The sequence below is a fragment of the Convolutriloba macropyga genome, chromosome 5, assembly GCF_964194025.1.
Source record: "Convolutriloba macropyga chromosome 5, txConMacr16.3, whole genome shotgun sequence".
Lineage (NCBI taxonomy): Eukaryota > Metazoa > Xenacoelomorpha > Acoela > Convolutidae > Convolutriloba > Convolutriloba macropyga.
Window position 1 is genome coordinate 51,310,940 of NC_134472.1, and position 15,212 is coordinate 51,326,151.

General features: G+C 34.3%; 2 protein-coding genes across 2 annotated transcripts in view; one reads left to right on the forward strand and one right to left on the reverse strand.

Annotated features, from left to right (window-relative positions):
* The window catches only part of LOC142339444 (uncharacterized), a 512,010-nt gene that overhangs the window by 433,085 nt on the left and 63,713 nt on the right, over positions 1-15,212 (reverse strand). The gene's annotated exons all lie outside the window — the stretch shown is intronic.
* LOC142340079 (uncharacterized) overlaps positions 1-15,212 on the forward strand; it is a 29,060-nt gene that overhangs the window by 9,698 nt on the left and 4,150 nt on the right. The window contains exon 2 of the mRNA XM_075390493.1: positions 3,005-3,452. Coding sequence (XP_075246608.1) covers positions 3,159-3,452 — 294 coding nt within the window. The 5' untranslated portion in view covers positions 3,005-3,158. The remainder of the gene's footprint in view (positions 1-3,004; positions 3,453-15,212) is intronic.

A 15,212-nucleotide genomic window follows, 5' to 3' on the forward strand; every position in this document is an offset into this window, starting at 1 on the left:
TGTTGATTTCTTAGCTCTTAGGTTTTGGATCTCCATTTCATCGATCCATCGCCTTTTCAATGAGCGTGAGTTTGCAACACTGGGTTCTTGTATGCTTCCGTGTGTTGCAGAAGGCCTAGAAGAGACATCGACGTTCTTTTTGGCCTTTTCTATTGCTCCATTTCTTGTATCAATTACAATTTTGTTTGGGTCTTTATCACCAGCGGATGTGGATGACACTAACTGTATTTGGTTTCACAATCCTTGCTGCGCCCGTACTGCTTGATCAGGTCCTAATAGTAACTCCTTTTTTACTGCAATTCAATAGTTCTCGGTAGTATTTTTCTAGCTTTGTCATTCAAATCGATTCTGCTTAGAATTCATTTAGTTTTTCTACTAATCGTTCCACACGATTACAGAGTGTCTGTTTTTCGGAGTCACTTGAGTTTTCTGTTTTCAACTTTTTCTCTAAATTTGACAGTTCACTTAAAATTGGGCAAGCAGCTTTCACTGATTTGTATCCCCGAATTTGTTTTTCCAATAACCGACAAATTTTGTGCGGAAACTTTTGATGTCTCGGAGAAATGGTACTTTGTCAAATACCCGTCTCAAAACTTTGCCATTTTTCTTCCAATATACGCTTGATGACATTGTGGGAAACTTCTAAAAACTTTGGTTCCAGTAGTAGCTTCTGCTGCATTCTGTTAGCTTCTAAGTTGTTGTACGTCTCGAAGAATCCTTGATGTGCACTTTCGGCACTCATTGCTTTGTTTTTTGTCATATAGCCTTTCAGCTCAGTGAGGTGGCTGGGGAACAATTTGAGAAGGTCAACTTGCTCTTTCTCCTAAGTTGACCACTCTACTTCAATTCAACTGTTTTCCATTGTCTATCGGGGCTATTTCAAACCAACGTTAAGATTTTGTTCTGGTCCACCAAACTGAATGAAAGATTCGTTGCTGTTCGTGTTGTTGTCCGGGTCGGCGGACCAAATGTAGCGGCCGCTCAAGAATCTCAACGGAACCGATATATCACAGCCTGGCTCTCGATCTTTACTCCGGCCTGGTTCCTCATTGAATCCAACTGTCTAATGATCTTGCAGAGATAACTCGGACGTCGCTCGGACGTTTTAAAGCACTGTAACTTTAATTTTTTTGATTGAAGTTGAGAAAATCCATAGTGACAATCTACGTTCAATCTTGTGCTGAAGTTTGTAATGCTTCAGCCAAAAGCTAGTATTGTTGCTAACTTCTTTTCAATAAAGCTCAACTAAATTAAAACTCGCAAGATCTTAAAATCTAGCAAAACTTAGCAAAAAAAGACTAAAGTTGCTAAAGAATCGAATTTTAGTTTAGTCTGAGAGCCAACTGCTCTTGGTAACAGTTTCAAATGGTTCCAAATATAATTGGTTTTCACTATTACAATAATTGGGTTAAAGTAAATAATGAAATATTTATCATTTATAACATCATCACTACTTGTTTCTAATTGGTTAGTCAAGAGAGTGATTTAGATCATTGTTTACATAGTATATGTCAATTTACTGCAATATTTACTTTTATTGACATAAGCGCCGATGGTTATTACGTGGCTTTAAACATCTCGAATGTACAATAATTAACCTCTAATGATTACCTAAAATATCACAAAAAGCAACTTAGAAATCAACTTAAGAAATTTAACAATAATTGAGAAAATACCGAAATGCCAATTTTGCACTATATAAGTGCTAATAGCCACACTTGTGGGACCGATGCAATAACGTTCGTTGGGTCCGTGAGTAGCTTAGAGGTTACTCTAAACGTGTGCTAAGCCCTCAGGTTTTCCCTTCCAAAAATCGGGGGGTGTAGAAAATTTTGGTCTCAACTTGTAAAATTTTTCTGTTTTGACCATTTTTGAGTTTTGACGAATTCTAACTTTTTTTCAGTTTCAAACGATATTTCTTGCTATCTGACGGCGTCTGTTGCTGATTTGAGGTGGCGCCAACAGCGTATTTGGAGACGCAATTTATATTGTTGCCTTTGTTCAAAAGTGCCACTTTGGGGCAATATGAACGTTTTCAGTTGTTTGACTATGGTTAGGTTGTCAAGAATTTCCAAAAACTTCTTCTTTAATTGCTGTCTCTGTTTATAAGAATGTATCGATGTCTGTCCTGAGTTCTTCCAAAACGATCGCTATTTTTTGGTCAGGAATTTCATTGCGTTTCACAGGCAAGCTTAACGCTTTGTTGAATTTTTGCCTGACAGTGAATTATAGGTCTTTTTGGAAGTCTTTAGGGCTGTCTCACTTTGTTAATTTTTGATTTTTTCTTTCTCAATTTTTTTGGCATTTGTTTTTGAACAATTTCTGAGAACAGCATTTATGGTTGCCTTTTCAATTTCTATTGTATGCTAAACTGCAGGCAAATAGTTTTGGCCGTTTTTTCTAAGATTTGACCGCGCAGAAACATCATATTTAAATTTGAGTTGCATCTGAACCAAGTGGTACTAATATTTTTGTTCGTTAAATTTTTCGATTGCACGTCTCTGAAGAACACGATACATAGATGAACCACAAAAACTTTACCACTGGTAGAATTTGCAAGCGAAATATACAACGCAAGTACGATGTTCAAATCCCAAAAATATGAAAATTTTTAGACTGACTAGAATGTTCCATTTCAATTTCATTTCACTATCAGACTGAGTGATAATAATTTTTTTAAAAAACACGCTGATCAAAAAAGAATCATTTTGGACGCATTTTCCGCAAAGCTGTCACAAAATTAAGAGACACTGAAAACCTATTTGCAATTGACAATGTAGTAAAATGAAGGTGTTGGTCTCCCAGCTAAGACTCAAAGTAACTAGCAGTTAACAAACTGTGGGTCTATTTTCTTCATCAACATTTTTTTCTGGCTATTTTGACCGCCTCGGTGGCTTCTGCCCTCAGATTTTTATTGGTTATATATATTGAGACAGCTCTTTGCAACAAATATGTAATTATTTCCTGTTTCTTATTTTGTCTTCAATTTGTTTTTGTATTTTAGCTAGTTGTTGAAAAAACGCAACAAGAGAACAATCAGTTGCAAACCAATTGTGAGGGTTTAAAAAACGAGTTGGAGCTGAACCGTCAGAAAGTCCTGAAACTGGAAGCCAACGAAAAACGTTTAGAGTCCGAGGTAGCAGACGCTAATTGAAAATATGAAGGCCAGTGGTGTCAAGGCTGATAACGAGTCAAAATGTCTTGAGATGCTGAATAATAAAGATAAGGAGATCAAAGAACAGCAGAAAACTATCAAAGAAAAGGAAAATGTAATCCAAAAACTGAACGCATCAATTCAAGCAAAAACGAAGGAACACAATTTGAAGGAAGCTGCGAGAAAAAGGAAAGAAAAAGAATTCAAAAGTCAGATTGAGAAACAAAGTGAGCAATTAAAAGAAAAAGAGCAGTACATTGAAGAGCTAAAGCAAGCAGTTGCCACTTCCAACGAAACTGTAAGTTTGATAGTAACCCAACCCCTGTTGACCAGACCGATTATGTGGGAAGTGACCTTTTTTGATCGGTTTTAAGCGTGCTTGACAGGTAATCTTAGGAACTAATCGTTTTTGATCGTTTTTTTGTTTTTGATCGGTAAATTTAAGAAATGATCGTTTTTGACCTTATTTTAGAATCCTGCCGGTTTTGAAAGCTTTTTAGGAGACGGACGTTCTTGATAGTTTGCTTAGGAAGCTACAGTTTTTGCACGTTTCTGGAATTTTTATATTTCCTTTCATTTTTATGCTTTTCGTTTTCTTTTAATATTTTCCGCAACCAACAGCTACTTTAGTTAGGTTTCATTTAAATTATGAAAATAATTAAATTTATTGAAAAAATATTGAAAATTTCAAGTCTCGTCTTACACGATAGAAAATCAAAAACCGGGGTTCAACAAATCTTAGGACATAACATCAAGGCCTCATTTTTGCGGAGAAGTTAAGGGCCTCATTTTTGCGGAGAAGTTAAGGGACTTTGATTGCAATTTAATTTCCTTTTTAGATAATTTCCAAAACAGTGGTTCAAACTCTAACTGCTAACGCTTGAACTATTGTCCAGTTGCTCTTTTTACTTCAAGAAACAACCTGTTTGTGCCACTATTGAACAGAAACATGGGCGATCAGACCAACGGAAATGAAATCAAATATATAAAACTTGAAATTATGTCAAAACTTAAAAATGACAAAAACAGAAATAATTCTACAAGTTCAGACTCCGAAATTGTCCAACCCCCCGTTTTTTGAAAGGAAAAACTGAGCAACTAACGGTTTTAGCACTTGATGAGGGTAACGTCTAAGCTACCCGTGAAACACACGATCGCTCTTGCATCAGACACACATGTGAAGGTCAAGTGCCATATCTTCAAGGCATCTATTACTACGTAATAAATATCCCTATTTATGTCAACAAAAGCAAGTATTGCAGTAACTTGATATATACAATATTAATTTTGACGTGATTTTTATACATGATTAAGAGATCAGGAACGAGTTCTGATGATATTATAGATGATATTTATCTCTTTATTTATCTTAAGCCTTTTATATGAATAGTTCACTTGTATCAAATATAGAACCTTGACAAACAGTTACCGTGATCAAATTTGTCTTTAGTCTTGTCAATTTTTAGCTGCTAGCTTGCAAAATAGCAACGTATTCCAAGTTAGTAGAGCTTTCTTATAAGAAACTGGCAACATAACTAACAGCGAATGAACCTTACAACATTGAATTCAGCACGACATTGAATACAGTATATCGCTAAGGACATTCATATCTTCAAAAAAATTACGTTAGTTTTCTTTAACTCGACCACGCAACCATTTGTTTAGATTATTAATTGTCAATCAATTTAAGTAAACAACCAGGCCTGTGTAAAACACGAGAAGCAGACCGTGAAGATTGGGTTCTGCTGGGATTCTTGAGCAGCCGCAACAGCAACTGAGTTCCATAGAGCCCGTATATTTAGAATCCATTTTAAACTGGGATTGCAGCCTGCGGAGGACCTCAAAAATATAATTGTTTACGTAGACTTTCATTTCCTCTATACTCCGCGAGCATTTCTTGCGTTCTTTTAGATAAACTTCTATTTGTTTCCTGCGTTTTCCCCACAATTTTGGTCCTGTCAATCAATTTATGTTCCTTCCCGTCATCCCTAGTTTTTTATTGGAATTTGACCAGAATCCTTGATAGTGTTTCTGATAGAGGTTGATTTTATATCTGCGCTATATTTGAATGGATTAGAGTTAATTCGTATTCTTATTTGGATTTAAAAAAGCATACAATTCTGGTTTGCAGTAGCATTTTAGCTCGTTAAAATTTGTGCGTAAAGCTAAAAACAACTTAAAACAGGGCCATAAGTCAATCGTTAAGAAAGCAGTTAATGAACAGCATTAACAAAGTGATGCCTACGCAGATCCCTTCAAGTACTCAATTTTTCTGGTAATTTTTCTCACTTTTTGTACAAGTGTTACTAATAGTTTTAGTTCACTAAAAACATTACATTCTCACCAGTTGAGAAAAACGGCGGTACCCCCTTATGAAAATTCCAGCAAACTTTTTCCACTTTAAAGGTTGTAGTAGAAACGTTGAAATCTCCAAATGCGTAAAATGGCTGACTAGAAAGCAAATTTCACGTTTACTGGTAATTGGATTTCAAAACAATTGAAAGTAACCAACCAAAAGAACTGCACTAAAATTATTTGCAAACAAATTGACTAAACGTTAATCCAAAAAACTGGCGGCAATTTTTGTTGTAGAGGAATTTATTGCCATTAAATATCATTTAGATTTAAATATTATAAAATAGTTATATTTAGACAAAAATGTAATTTGTAAATTTGGGGATTGTTTTGATAATAATAAATAAAAACCAGATGCGATATTAATCAACTGTACTAAAGTTATCTGCAATTAACTTCGGTTGAAAGTTTATCCAAAATATGACGAGGGTAGCGACTTTGAATTGAAGGACTGTTTTGCCATCAAAATGCCTTCGAATTTTGATCTTAAGCATGACTTCGATTTATTGTAACATAATTATCCTTCTCGTTGGATTCAATACAAAAACAAAAGTTAAAAAATATGACTATTCTGCAATTAACCCTCAAATAATTGCTATCTCATGCTTAAAAGTTAAACTGAGACGGTGGGATTTTTCATAGCCTCGAGAGTTCAAAGTGCAATTTTCACTGTTTAAATTCCCATGCTACATTTTTTTCAATAAACTAGTTTTCCGCCTCAAAAATAGATCATGCTTCATTTTAAAGTGCAATAAGAATATGCACATTCTACATGTGCCGGAAGAATAGTTTTTCACTTTTGACAGATAGTTATTTTCCTTTTATGGTAATTAAGTAAGATTACAAAACTGCTTCCAGAACACATCAATATTTTCGCACTTTGTGTAATCTGGTCAGCAGACGTGCAAGTGTCACTTTTATTTTTCGGGGCCAGTAAACACCAGAAAAAACCCACAATACTCAACGCTAGATGTTTTTGCACTCAGCATGAATCAATTTAACCGCGAGATCTGCATTTCCAAAACCAATAAAATCCTGGAAAAAAGTCTATTTGAATTGACGCACATGCCCACATTTTTCTAGATGTTCTTTCTTTAAGAAGACAAACAACGTAATTTATTTTTAGTTTAGTCTTAACGAAGTGTCAAATTTTATTGTTTTGCGAGCAACAGAACATGCAGGCTCTGGAAATTCTTCCAAATATGACGAAGTATTTGAGACACGTAAACTAATTACGCACATCAGCTCGTGGTACACAAAATGGAGGCCTCCTTTTTGGGGACATTTTTTCAAATTTTAGTGAATTTGATTGAAATTTACTTGCCTTTTTATTAAATTTCCAAAAACACTGATCAAAACTCAGGCTAGCGCTTGAACAATTGTTCAGTTGCTCTTTTTACTTCAAGAAACACACCTATTGGTGCCATTATTGAACAGAACTATGGGCTATTAGACCAACGAAAAAAAATCAAAATTATAAATCTTGAAATTATGTCAAAACTTAAAAATGACAAAAACAGAAATAATTCTACAAGTTCAGACTCCAAAATTGTCCAACCCCCCGTTTTCTGAAAGGAAAAACTGAGCAACTAACGGTTTTAGCACTTGATGAGGGTAAGGTCTAAGCTACCCATGAACCCCACGAACGCTCTTGCATCAGACCCACATGTGGAGCTATTAACGTTTTTTTGGTGCAAAAGTGCATATTTCATATCTTTCCTATTTATAGCAAATTTTCCTGTTTGTCAGTTACGTGAACTCTTAGTTATCTGATTAAAATCAAGTGCCACACATTTGAAGCATCTATTGCTACGTAAAAAAGAGCCCTGTTTTTGTCAGCAAAAGCAAATATTGCAGTAACCTGACATTTACAATGTAAATTTTGACATAAATAAATTTACATGATTAACTGATCAGGAACGAGTTCTGATGATGTTATAGATGATATATACCTCTTTATTTACATTAACCCTTTCAATTGAATGATGAGACCGTATCATACTGATTGAGAAACAGGTACCGAGATCAATTGGTTTTCAAATTTACTATGATTTGATTCTTGAACGGCTTTAGTCTTTGTCAATTTTAAGCTGCTAGACAGGGAAAACGCAACGTTTTCCAAGTTAATTGAGTTTTTCTATGAGAAGCTGGCAACATAACTAACACCGAATGAAGCTTTACAAAGTTCAGCACGACATTGAGTATAGTTTATCACTGAAGAAAATACTTTCAATAAAAAAAATTGAGGTTCTTTAATTCGACCGTGCGACACTTTTTCAGCTTATTAATAGTCAATCAATTTATGTAAAGAAGCAGGCCTGTGTAAAACACGAGAAGCAGTCCGCGAAGATTGGGTTCCGCTGGGATTCTTGAGCAGCCGCAACAGCAACTGAGTTCCATAAAGCTCGTCTATTTAGAACCCATTTTAAACTGGGAATGCAGCCTGCAGAGGACCTCAAAAATATTATTGTTTACGTAGACTTTTATTTCCCCTATACTCTGCGAGCATTTCTTGCGTTCTTTTAGATAAACTTCTATTAGTTTTCTGCGTTTTCTCCACAATTTTGGTCCTGTCAATCAATTTATGTTCATTCCCGTCATCCCTAGTTTTTTATTGGAATTTGACCAGATTCCTTGATAGTGCTTCTGATAGAGGTTGATTTTATATCTGCGCTATATTTGAATGGAATAGAGTTAATTCGTATTCTTATTTGGATTTAAAAAAGCATACAATTCTGGTTTGCAGTAGCATTTTAGCACGTTAAAATTTGTGCGTAAAGCAAAAAACAACTTAAAACAGGGCCATAAGCCAATCTTTAAGAAAGCAGTTAATGAACAGCATTAACAAATTCCTTGATAGTGTTTCTGATCGAGGTTTATTTCATATCTGCGCTATTTTTGAATGGATTGCAGTTAATTGGTTTTCTTATCTGGTTTCAAAAAACGATACAATTCCGTTCTGTAATAGCATTTTAGCATGTTAAAAAATGTGAACAAAATAAAAAAAAACAATTTACAACAGGGCGATAATTTAATGGTTAGGGATGAAGTTAATGAATAGCATTAACAAATGATGCCTACACATATCATTTTAATTACCGAATTTTTCTATTATTTTTTATGAATTTTTGTACAGGTGTTAATAATAGTTTTACCTCATTAAAAACTGACCCTACTTTCTCACCGGTTGAGAAAAACCGCGGTACCATTTTTGAAAATCCCAGCAAAATTTTTCCACTTTAAAGGTTGTAGTAGAAACGTTGAAATCTCCAAATGCGTAAAATGGCTGACTAGAAAGCAAATTTCACATTTACTGGTATTTAGGTCTCAAAACATTTGAAAGTGACCAACATAAACTACTGCACTGAAATTATTTGCAAACAAATTGACAAAAAGTTAATCCAAAAAAACGGGCGGTAATTTTTGTTGTAGATTTATTTTTTGCCATTAAGCATGTTTTAGAATTAATTATAACAAAATAGTTATATTTAGATGTAAATATTATTTGTAAAATTGGGAGTTGTTTTCATATTAATTGATATTTACAAAAGGAGTTATTAATCAACCGTACTGAGATTATCTTTAAACAATTTCGGTTACAGGTTAATCCAAAATTTGACATAGGCAGCCACTTTCAATTGAAGGATTGTTTTTCCCTTAACAATGTCCATGAATTTGGATCCTAAGCGTGACCTCGATTAATTGTAATATTTTATTATTCTTCTCGTTGAGTTCAATGTTAAAAAAACAAAATTTGAAAAAGGTGACTATTCTCGCAATTAACCCTCAATTAATTGCTATCTCATACTGAAAATTTAAACTGATAGAAGGTGGAATTTTTTATAGATTCGAGAGTTCAAATTGCATTATTTGAATGGTTTATTTCTTTTATTACCTTTTTCCAAAACTAGTTTTCTGCCTCAAAAATGGATCACGCTCCGTCTTAAAGTGCATTAAGAATATGAACATTCTAACTCTGCCACGAAAGAATTGTTTTTCACTTTTGACAGATAGTAGTTTTTCTTTTATGCTAATTAAAAGAAAAACTACTTCCAGAAACACTACAAATTTGCTTCCAGAAACACAGGTCTACTTGAATTTGTGTAATCTGGTCAGCAGAAGCACCAGTTCTTTTTTTTCTATTTTTTGGTGCCGGTAGAGACCAGCAAAGCCCATAATGCTCAGCTAGATAGTTTTGTACGCAACATGAATCAAATTAACCGCGTGATCTGGATTTCCGAAACCTATAATATCCTGGCCAAAGAAAATATATTTGACTTAACATACTTGACAACATTTTTCAAGATGTCAACTCTTAAGAAGACGAACAAGGTAATTCATTTTCAAAAAGTCTTCACGAAGTGTCGAATTTCATTGCGAAATTATCAAAAGAAATAAAGAAAGAAAGAATTTTTTTAATTATTGAAAGAAATTAAAGAAAGAAATTATCAAACACAAGCCTTCGCAGATCCCTGCCAGTACCGAAATTTTTAATTACTTTTCTTGATTTTTAGTTCTAGTATTACTGATAGCTTTAACTCATAATAAAATTGTCCCTACTTGCTCACCGGGTCGGAAAAACGGCGGAATTTTATGGAAAGTCCACCTGGACTTTTATGGAAAGTCCAGCAAATGATTTCCACTTTAAAAGTTTTAGTCGAATTGTCAAAATCTCGAAATGCCGAAAATGGCTTACTAGAAAGCAAATTTCACAATTACTGGTGATTAGGTTTCAAAACACGTGGAGGCCCATATTCTGCGTTTGTGGACTTCAGTCTAAAAAAATTTTGAAAGGAGTCGAATTGGTTTTAAGTCAAGCGACCAGAAAAATGACCGTACTGACATTATCAGCAATTAATTTTGACTAAAGGTTAATCCAAAAAACAACAGGTTGCTTCCAAAAACACAGCTTTACCTGAATTTGTGTAATCTGGTCAGCAGAAGCACCAGCGCTTTCTTTTTCTATTTTTTGGTGCCGGTAGAGACCAGCAAATCCCATAATGCTCAACTAGATAGTTTTGTACGCAATATGAATCAAATTAACCGCGTGATCTGGATTTCCGAAGCCTATAATATCCTGGCCAAAGAAAATATATTTGACTTAACATACTTGACAACATTTTTCAAGATGTCAATTCTTAAGAAGACGAACAACGTAATTCATTTTCAAAAATTCTTCACGAAGTGTCGAATTTCATTGTTTTGCTAGAAACAGAACATACAAGCTCAGGAATCCCTTCCACATATGACAAAGTATTTGAGACACCTAAACTATTTACAAACATCAACGCGTGCTACACAACAACGATGCTTTTTTTGGTGAAAATTTTTCAAAGTTTAGGGACTTTGATTGAATTTTAATTTGCTTCTTACAAAATTTCCAAAACATTGGTCCGATTAATCGCAACTCTAACTGCACATGCATGAGCTATTGTCCAATTGCCCTTTTTACCTCACAAAACACCCTGAGGTTACCAAAGCGCGTCTGATTAGAACTCACTATGATCTGAGATTGCAACCTGCGGAAGATCACATAATTACTGTCATTTTCTTATATTTTTTTTCCTTCAAGTTCCTAGAGCGATTATTGCATTCTTAATCTGATCATTTTTTAATTTCTATATTTTTCCCACAATTGTGGTCCTGCTAATCAAAGTTTGCTCATTCCACTCATCCCTAGTCTTTTTAGCTGCATCTGACCAGATTCGTCGACAGCTTTACTGATAATGGTGAACACTATTCCGGCAATTCCGCTATATCTGAATGAAATTCAACTAATTGGTTTTCTTGTCTGGTTTCAAAAGGTTTGCCATGGCAACCTGTGCGTAAAGCAAAAAACAAATTACAACAGGACGATAAATCAATGGTTGGGAAAGAAATTAATGAGCGAAATTATCAAAACAAATTAAAGAAAGAAAGAATTTTTTTAATTATTGAAAGAAATTAAAGAAAGAAATTATCAAACACAAGCCTTCCCTGCCAGTACCGAAATTTGTAATTACTTTTCTTGATTTTAGTTCTAGTATTACTGATAGCTTTAACTCATAATAAAATTGACCCTAATTGCTCACCGGGTCGGAAAAACGGCGGACTTTTATGGAAAGTCCAACTGGACTTTTATGGAAAGTCCAGCAAATGATTTCCACTTTAAAAGTTTTAGTCGAATTGTCAAAATCTCGAAATGCCGAAAATGGCTTACTAGAAAGCAAATTTCACAATTACTGGTGATTAGGTTTCAAAACACGTGGAGGCCCATATTCTGCGTTTGTGGACTTCAGTCTAAAAAAATTTTGAAAGGAGTCGAATTGGTTTTAAGTCAAGCGACCAGAAAAATGACCGTACTGACATTACCAGCAATTAATTTTGACTAAAGGTTAATCCAAAAAACAAACCGGCGGCAATTTTGGTTTTAGTATATTTTTCCATTAAGGATCACTTAGAATTATTTATATCAGAAGAGTTGTATTTAAACAAAAACGTTGTTTGTAAAATTGGGGAAAGTTTTGGTATTAATGAATGTTTACAAAATAAGATTTTAATCGACAGTACTGAGATTATCTGCAAGTCATTTCGGTTAAAAGCTTTTCCAACATTTTAGACGGGTAGCCTTTTTAAATTGAAGAATTTTTCGGCAGTAAACATGAGTTTGATTTAAATTAAAAAAATTTGATTTAAAATTAAAATTTTTAACCATGACACCGAATAATTGTAATTTTTTTGCAATTGGTCGTCAATTAATTACTATCTCAAACTAATCAGTTAAACTGATAGATTGTGGGATTTTGATAGTTTCGAGAGTTCAAATTGCATTATTTGAATGGTTAATTTGCTTTGCTACATTTTTTTAATAAGTTAATTTTCTGGCTTAGTGAGGTTTACTAATTGAGACATTAATCAACCGTACTGAGATTATCTGCAATTAATTTCGGTTAAGGGTTAATCCAAAATACAAAACTGTCAAAAACTTTAAATTGAAGGATTATTTTGCCATTAAGCATGACTTTGAATTAATTATAACAAATTCAGTAGACTTAAACAAAGTTTTATTTGTAATTTTAGGGATTATTTTGATCTTCATCATGACTTCAAATGGTTGTAATATTTTAGCATCATTCTCGATGAGTTAAAAGATACAAAAACAAAATTTGAAAAAGAGGTGACTATTCTGCAATTTATCATCAATTATTTACTATCTCAAACCAAACTGATTAACTGATAGATTGTGGGGTTTTGATAGTTTCCAGGGTTCAAATTGCATTTTTTGAATGGTTAGTTTCCTTTCCTATTTTTTTCAATAAACTAGTTTTCTGCCTCAAAAATAGATCACGTTTCATTTCAAAGTGCATTAAGGTTATGCACATTTTAACTATGCCGGAAGAATTGTTTTTCATTTTTGACAGAAAGTACTTTTCCTTTAATGGTGATTGAGTGAGATGACAAAACTGCTTCCAGAACTTCAACGTTGTCCTCAATTGGGGTAAAATAGTCAGCAGAAGCGCCAGCGCCATTTTTTAGTTTTTCGGTACCGGTAGAGACCAGCAGCGCCCAGAATACTCAACGCTATATAGTTTCTACTCAACATGAATCAATTTATTCGCGGTATCTGCATTCCCAAAACTTATAAAATCCTGGCCAAAGAAAGTCTATATGATTTGACGCACATGGCCACATTTTTCTAGAAGTTAACTCTTTAAGAAGACAACGTAACTGATTTTCAATAATTCTTTAGGAAGTGTCCAATTTCATTGTTTTGCGAGCGACCGAACGTAAGCGGTCAGCAACCCCTTCCAAATATGACGAAGTATTGAGAAAAAAAATGTTCAAAAGGCTACAGGAACGTTTCAGAGTGGTCTGCCGAACAAGGTGTGGTTGGCGTTAGAAAATTGTCTTATTCGTTGCTGCTTCTCAAGTACGTTTCAGGACAAGAGTTGACAAGATACTCTGCTTCTCTGACAGTGCTTCCAAGATGGTCGTTCCAATAGCAGTTTCGCGTAGCAATTGTGAATTGTCTCATTAATTACAAAAACAGTAACGGATACTATAAGCAGTTGGTTTCTTATGAGTAATTTTAAATATGGATTGTACGACGGTGTTTGTATCTTGCAGTTTCTGCGTTTTTTCTAAAGATTTAGAAGGATCCAATGGTTCAAATTGTGTAAATTTTGACGAGCAGTTTCTATACAACTTGGTTGCATCGGGTCAGAGGATGGTCCAATTGGCGGCACTGAAAAATAATTTGCATTTTTGTGTTATTGCAGTTATTTTTAATGGGATTTTCATTATTTAAATGATTGTTGCCTTGATTGCTGTGACACCAAATTATGGTGCAAAATCTGAGGTGTAAAAGTTGATTTTAGAGCTGACCACTGACGTTCTCCCTTCAATTAATTTGACGAAGTGGCAAAAACTGAAAAAGTAGAGAATGGAAAATCCAGGTGATTGACCGAAAATATCGATCCACTGGTTTTGCAGTCTCCAGGGGTCAAGTTTTTTGGCTGAAACTCTTGTTCGAAGCAGCTGTTGCGAGATTGTTGAATATTCTTGAAATTTTTTGTTGTGGTCATAAGGATAATTTTCAACACTTTGCATTTGCCTCTCAATTTTTGCTAATTGTAGTCGTCTTATTGAAATGGCGTTCGATAAAAAAAATGTTTATCAAACAATGTTGTTGTCTAGCACGATACGGATTGATTTCCCAGTTTATTGAATTCTGGTGTACAGAAAGATCAACTGTTTGGTTACAACAGTAGTATTACGCCACGCTGTTTTTATATGAGTAATTTCATGTTTATTATTTTAAGTTACAGATGCGGTTTTTTCATGTTCGGGTCACCAAATCGCCGAACTGTGCCAATGTCCTTTTGAAATCATCAAGCATGACAAAAGCAACCACCGTTTTCATGTCAGCCTTCACCTGAACTTGTTTTTTATGCTGAAACTATTTAACTATGTGCAAATTCTAGTCAGCTAACCTGAATAATCCAATTCTTTCTGTTGCTTTCAACAAACCAATACTAATGTTGGAAAGATTTATGGTCATCAAAAAGTCATGTCTTTTAGTTTTTCAGATGTCAACTGGTCTGACTTTCTGTAGGTCGAGAGTTTAAGCTTTTAGAGGTCAAATTCAATAAGAGATCAGATGGTTTGAAATACTAATCAACACCTGTTGCAATAATATCAGTTAAATAAATTGCCAGTGTAAAAAATTTTAATGCCCTCTTGACACTGGAAAACACTTCAGCATTAGACTACGAAATTATCACACCCTTTTATCGACAATGTTACTAAGTAAACAGTATGGCAATAAAAGAGTGGTGATAAACTCGTAGTCTAATGATGGAAACAATTTGATAAACTTGTAGTCAAACAACAAACATGATTGCAACAGATGTTGATTTAAAAAATTACCACACGGTTGTTATCGCCCTCGAAGTTATCATAGCACTTGGGCTTTGCCTTGGAGTTTGATAACTTCTCGGTGGCGATAACAATTGTGTGGTAATGTTCATTAGACTACAAGACTTGACGCACATGGCCACATTTTTCTAGAAGTTAACTAGATTTCAATAAGTCTTTACGAAGTTTCCAATTTCTTTGTTTTGCGACCGACCGAGTATACGCGGTCAGCAACCCCTTTCAAATATGACGAAGTATTGAAAAAAAGTAATTTGTTCAAAAGGCTACAGGAACGTTTCAGAGTGGT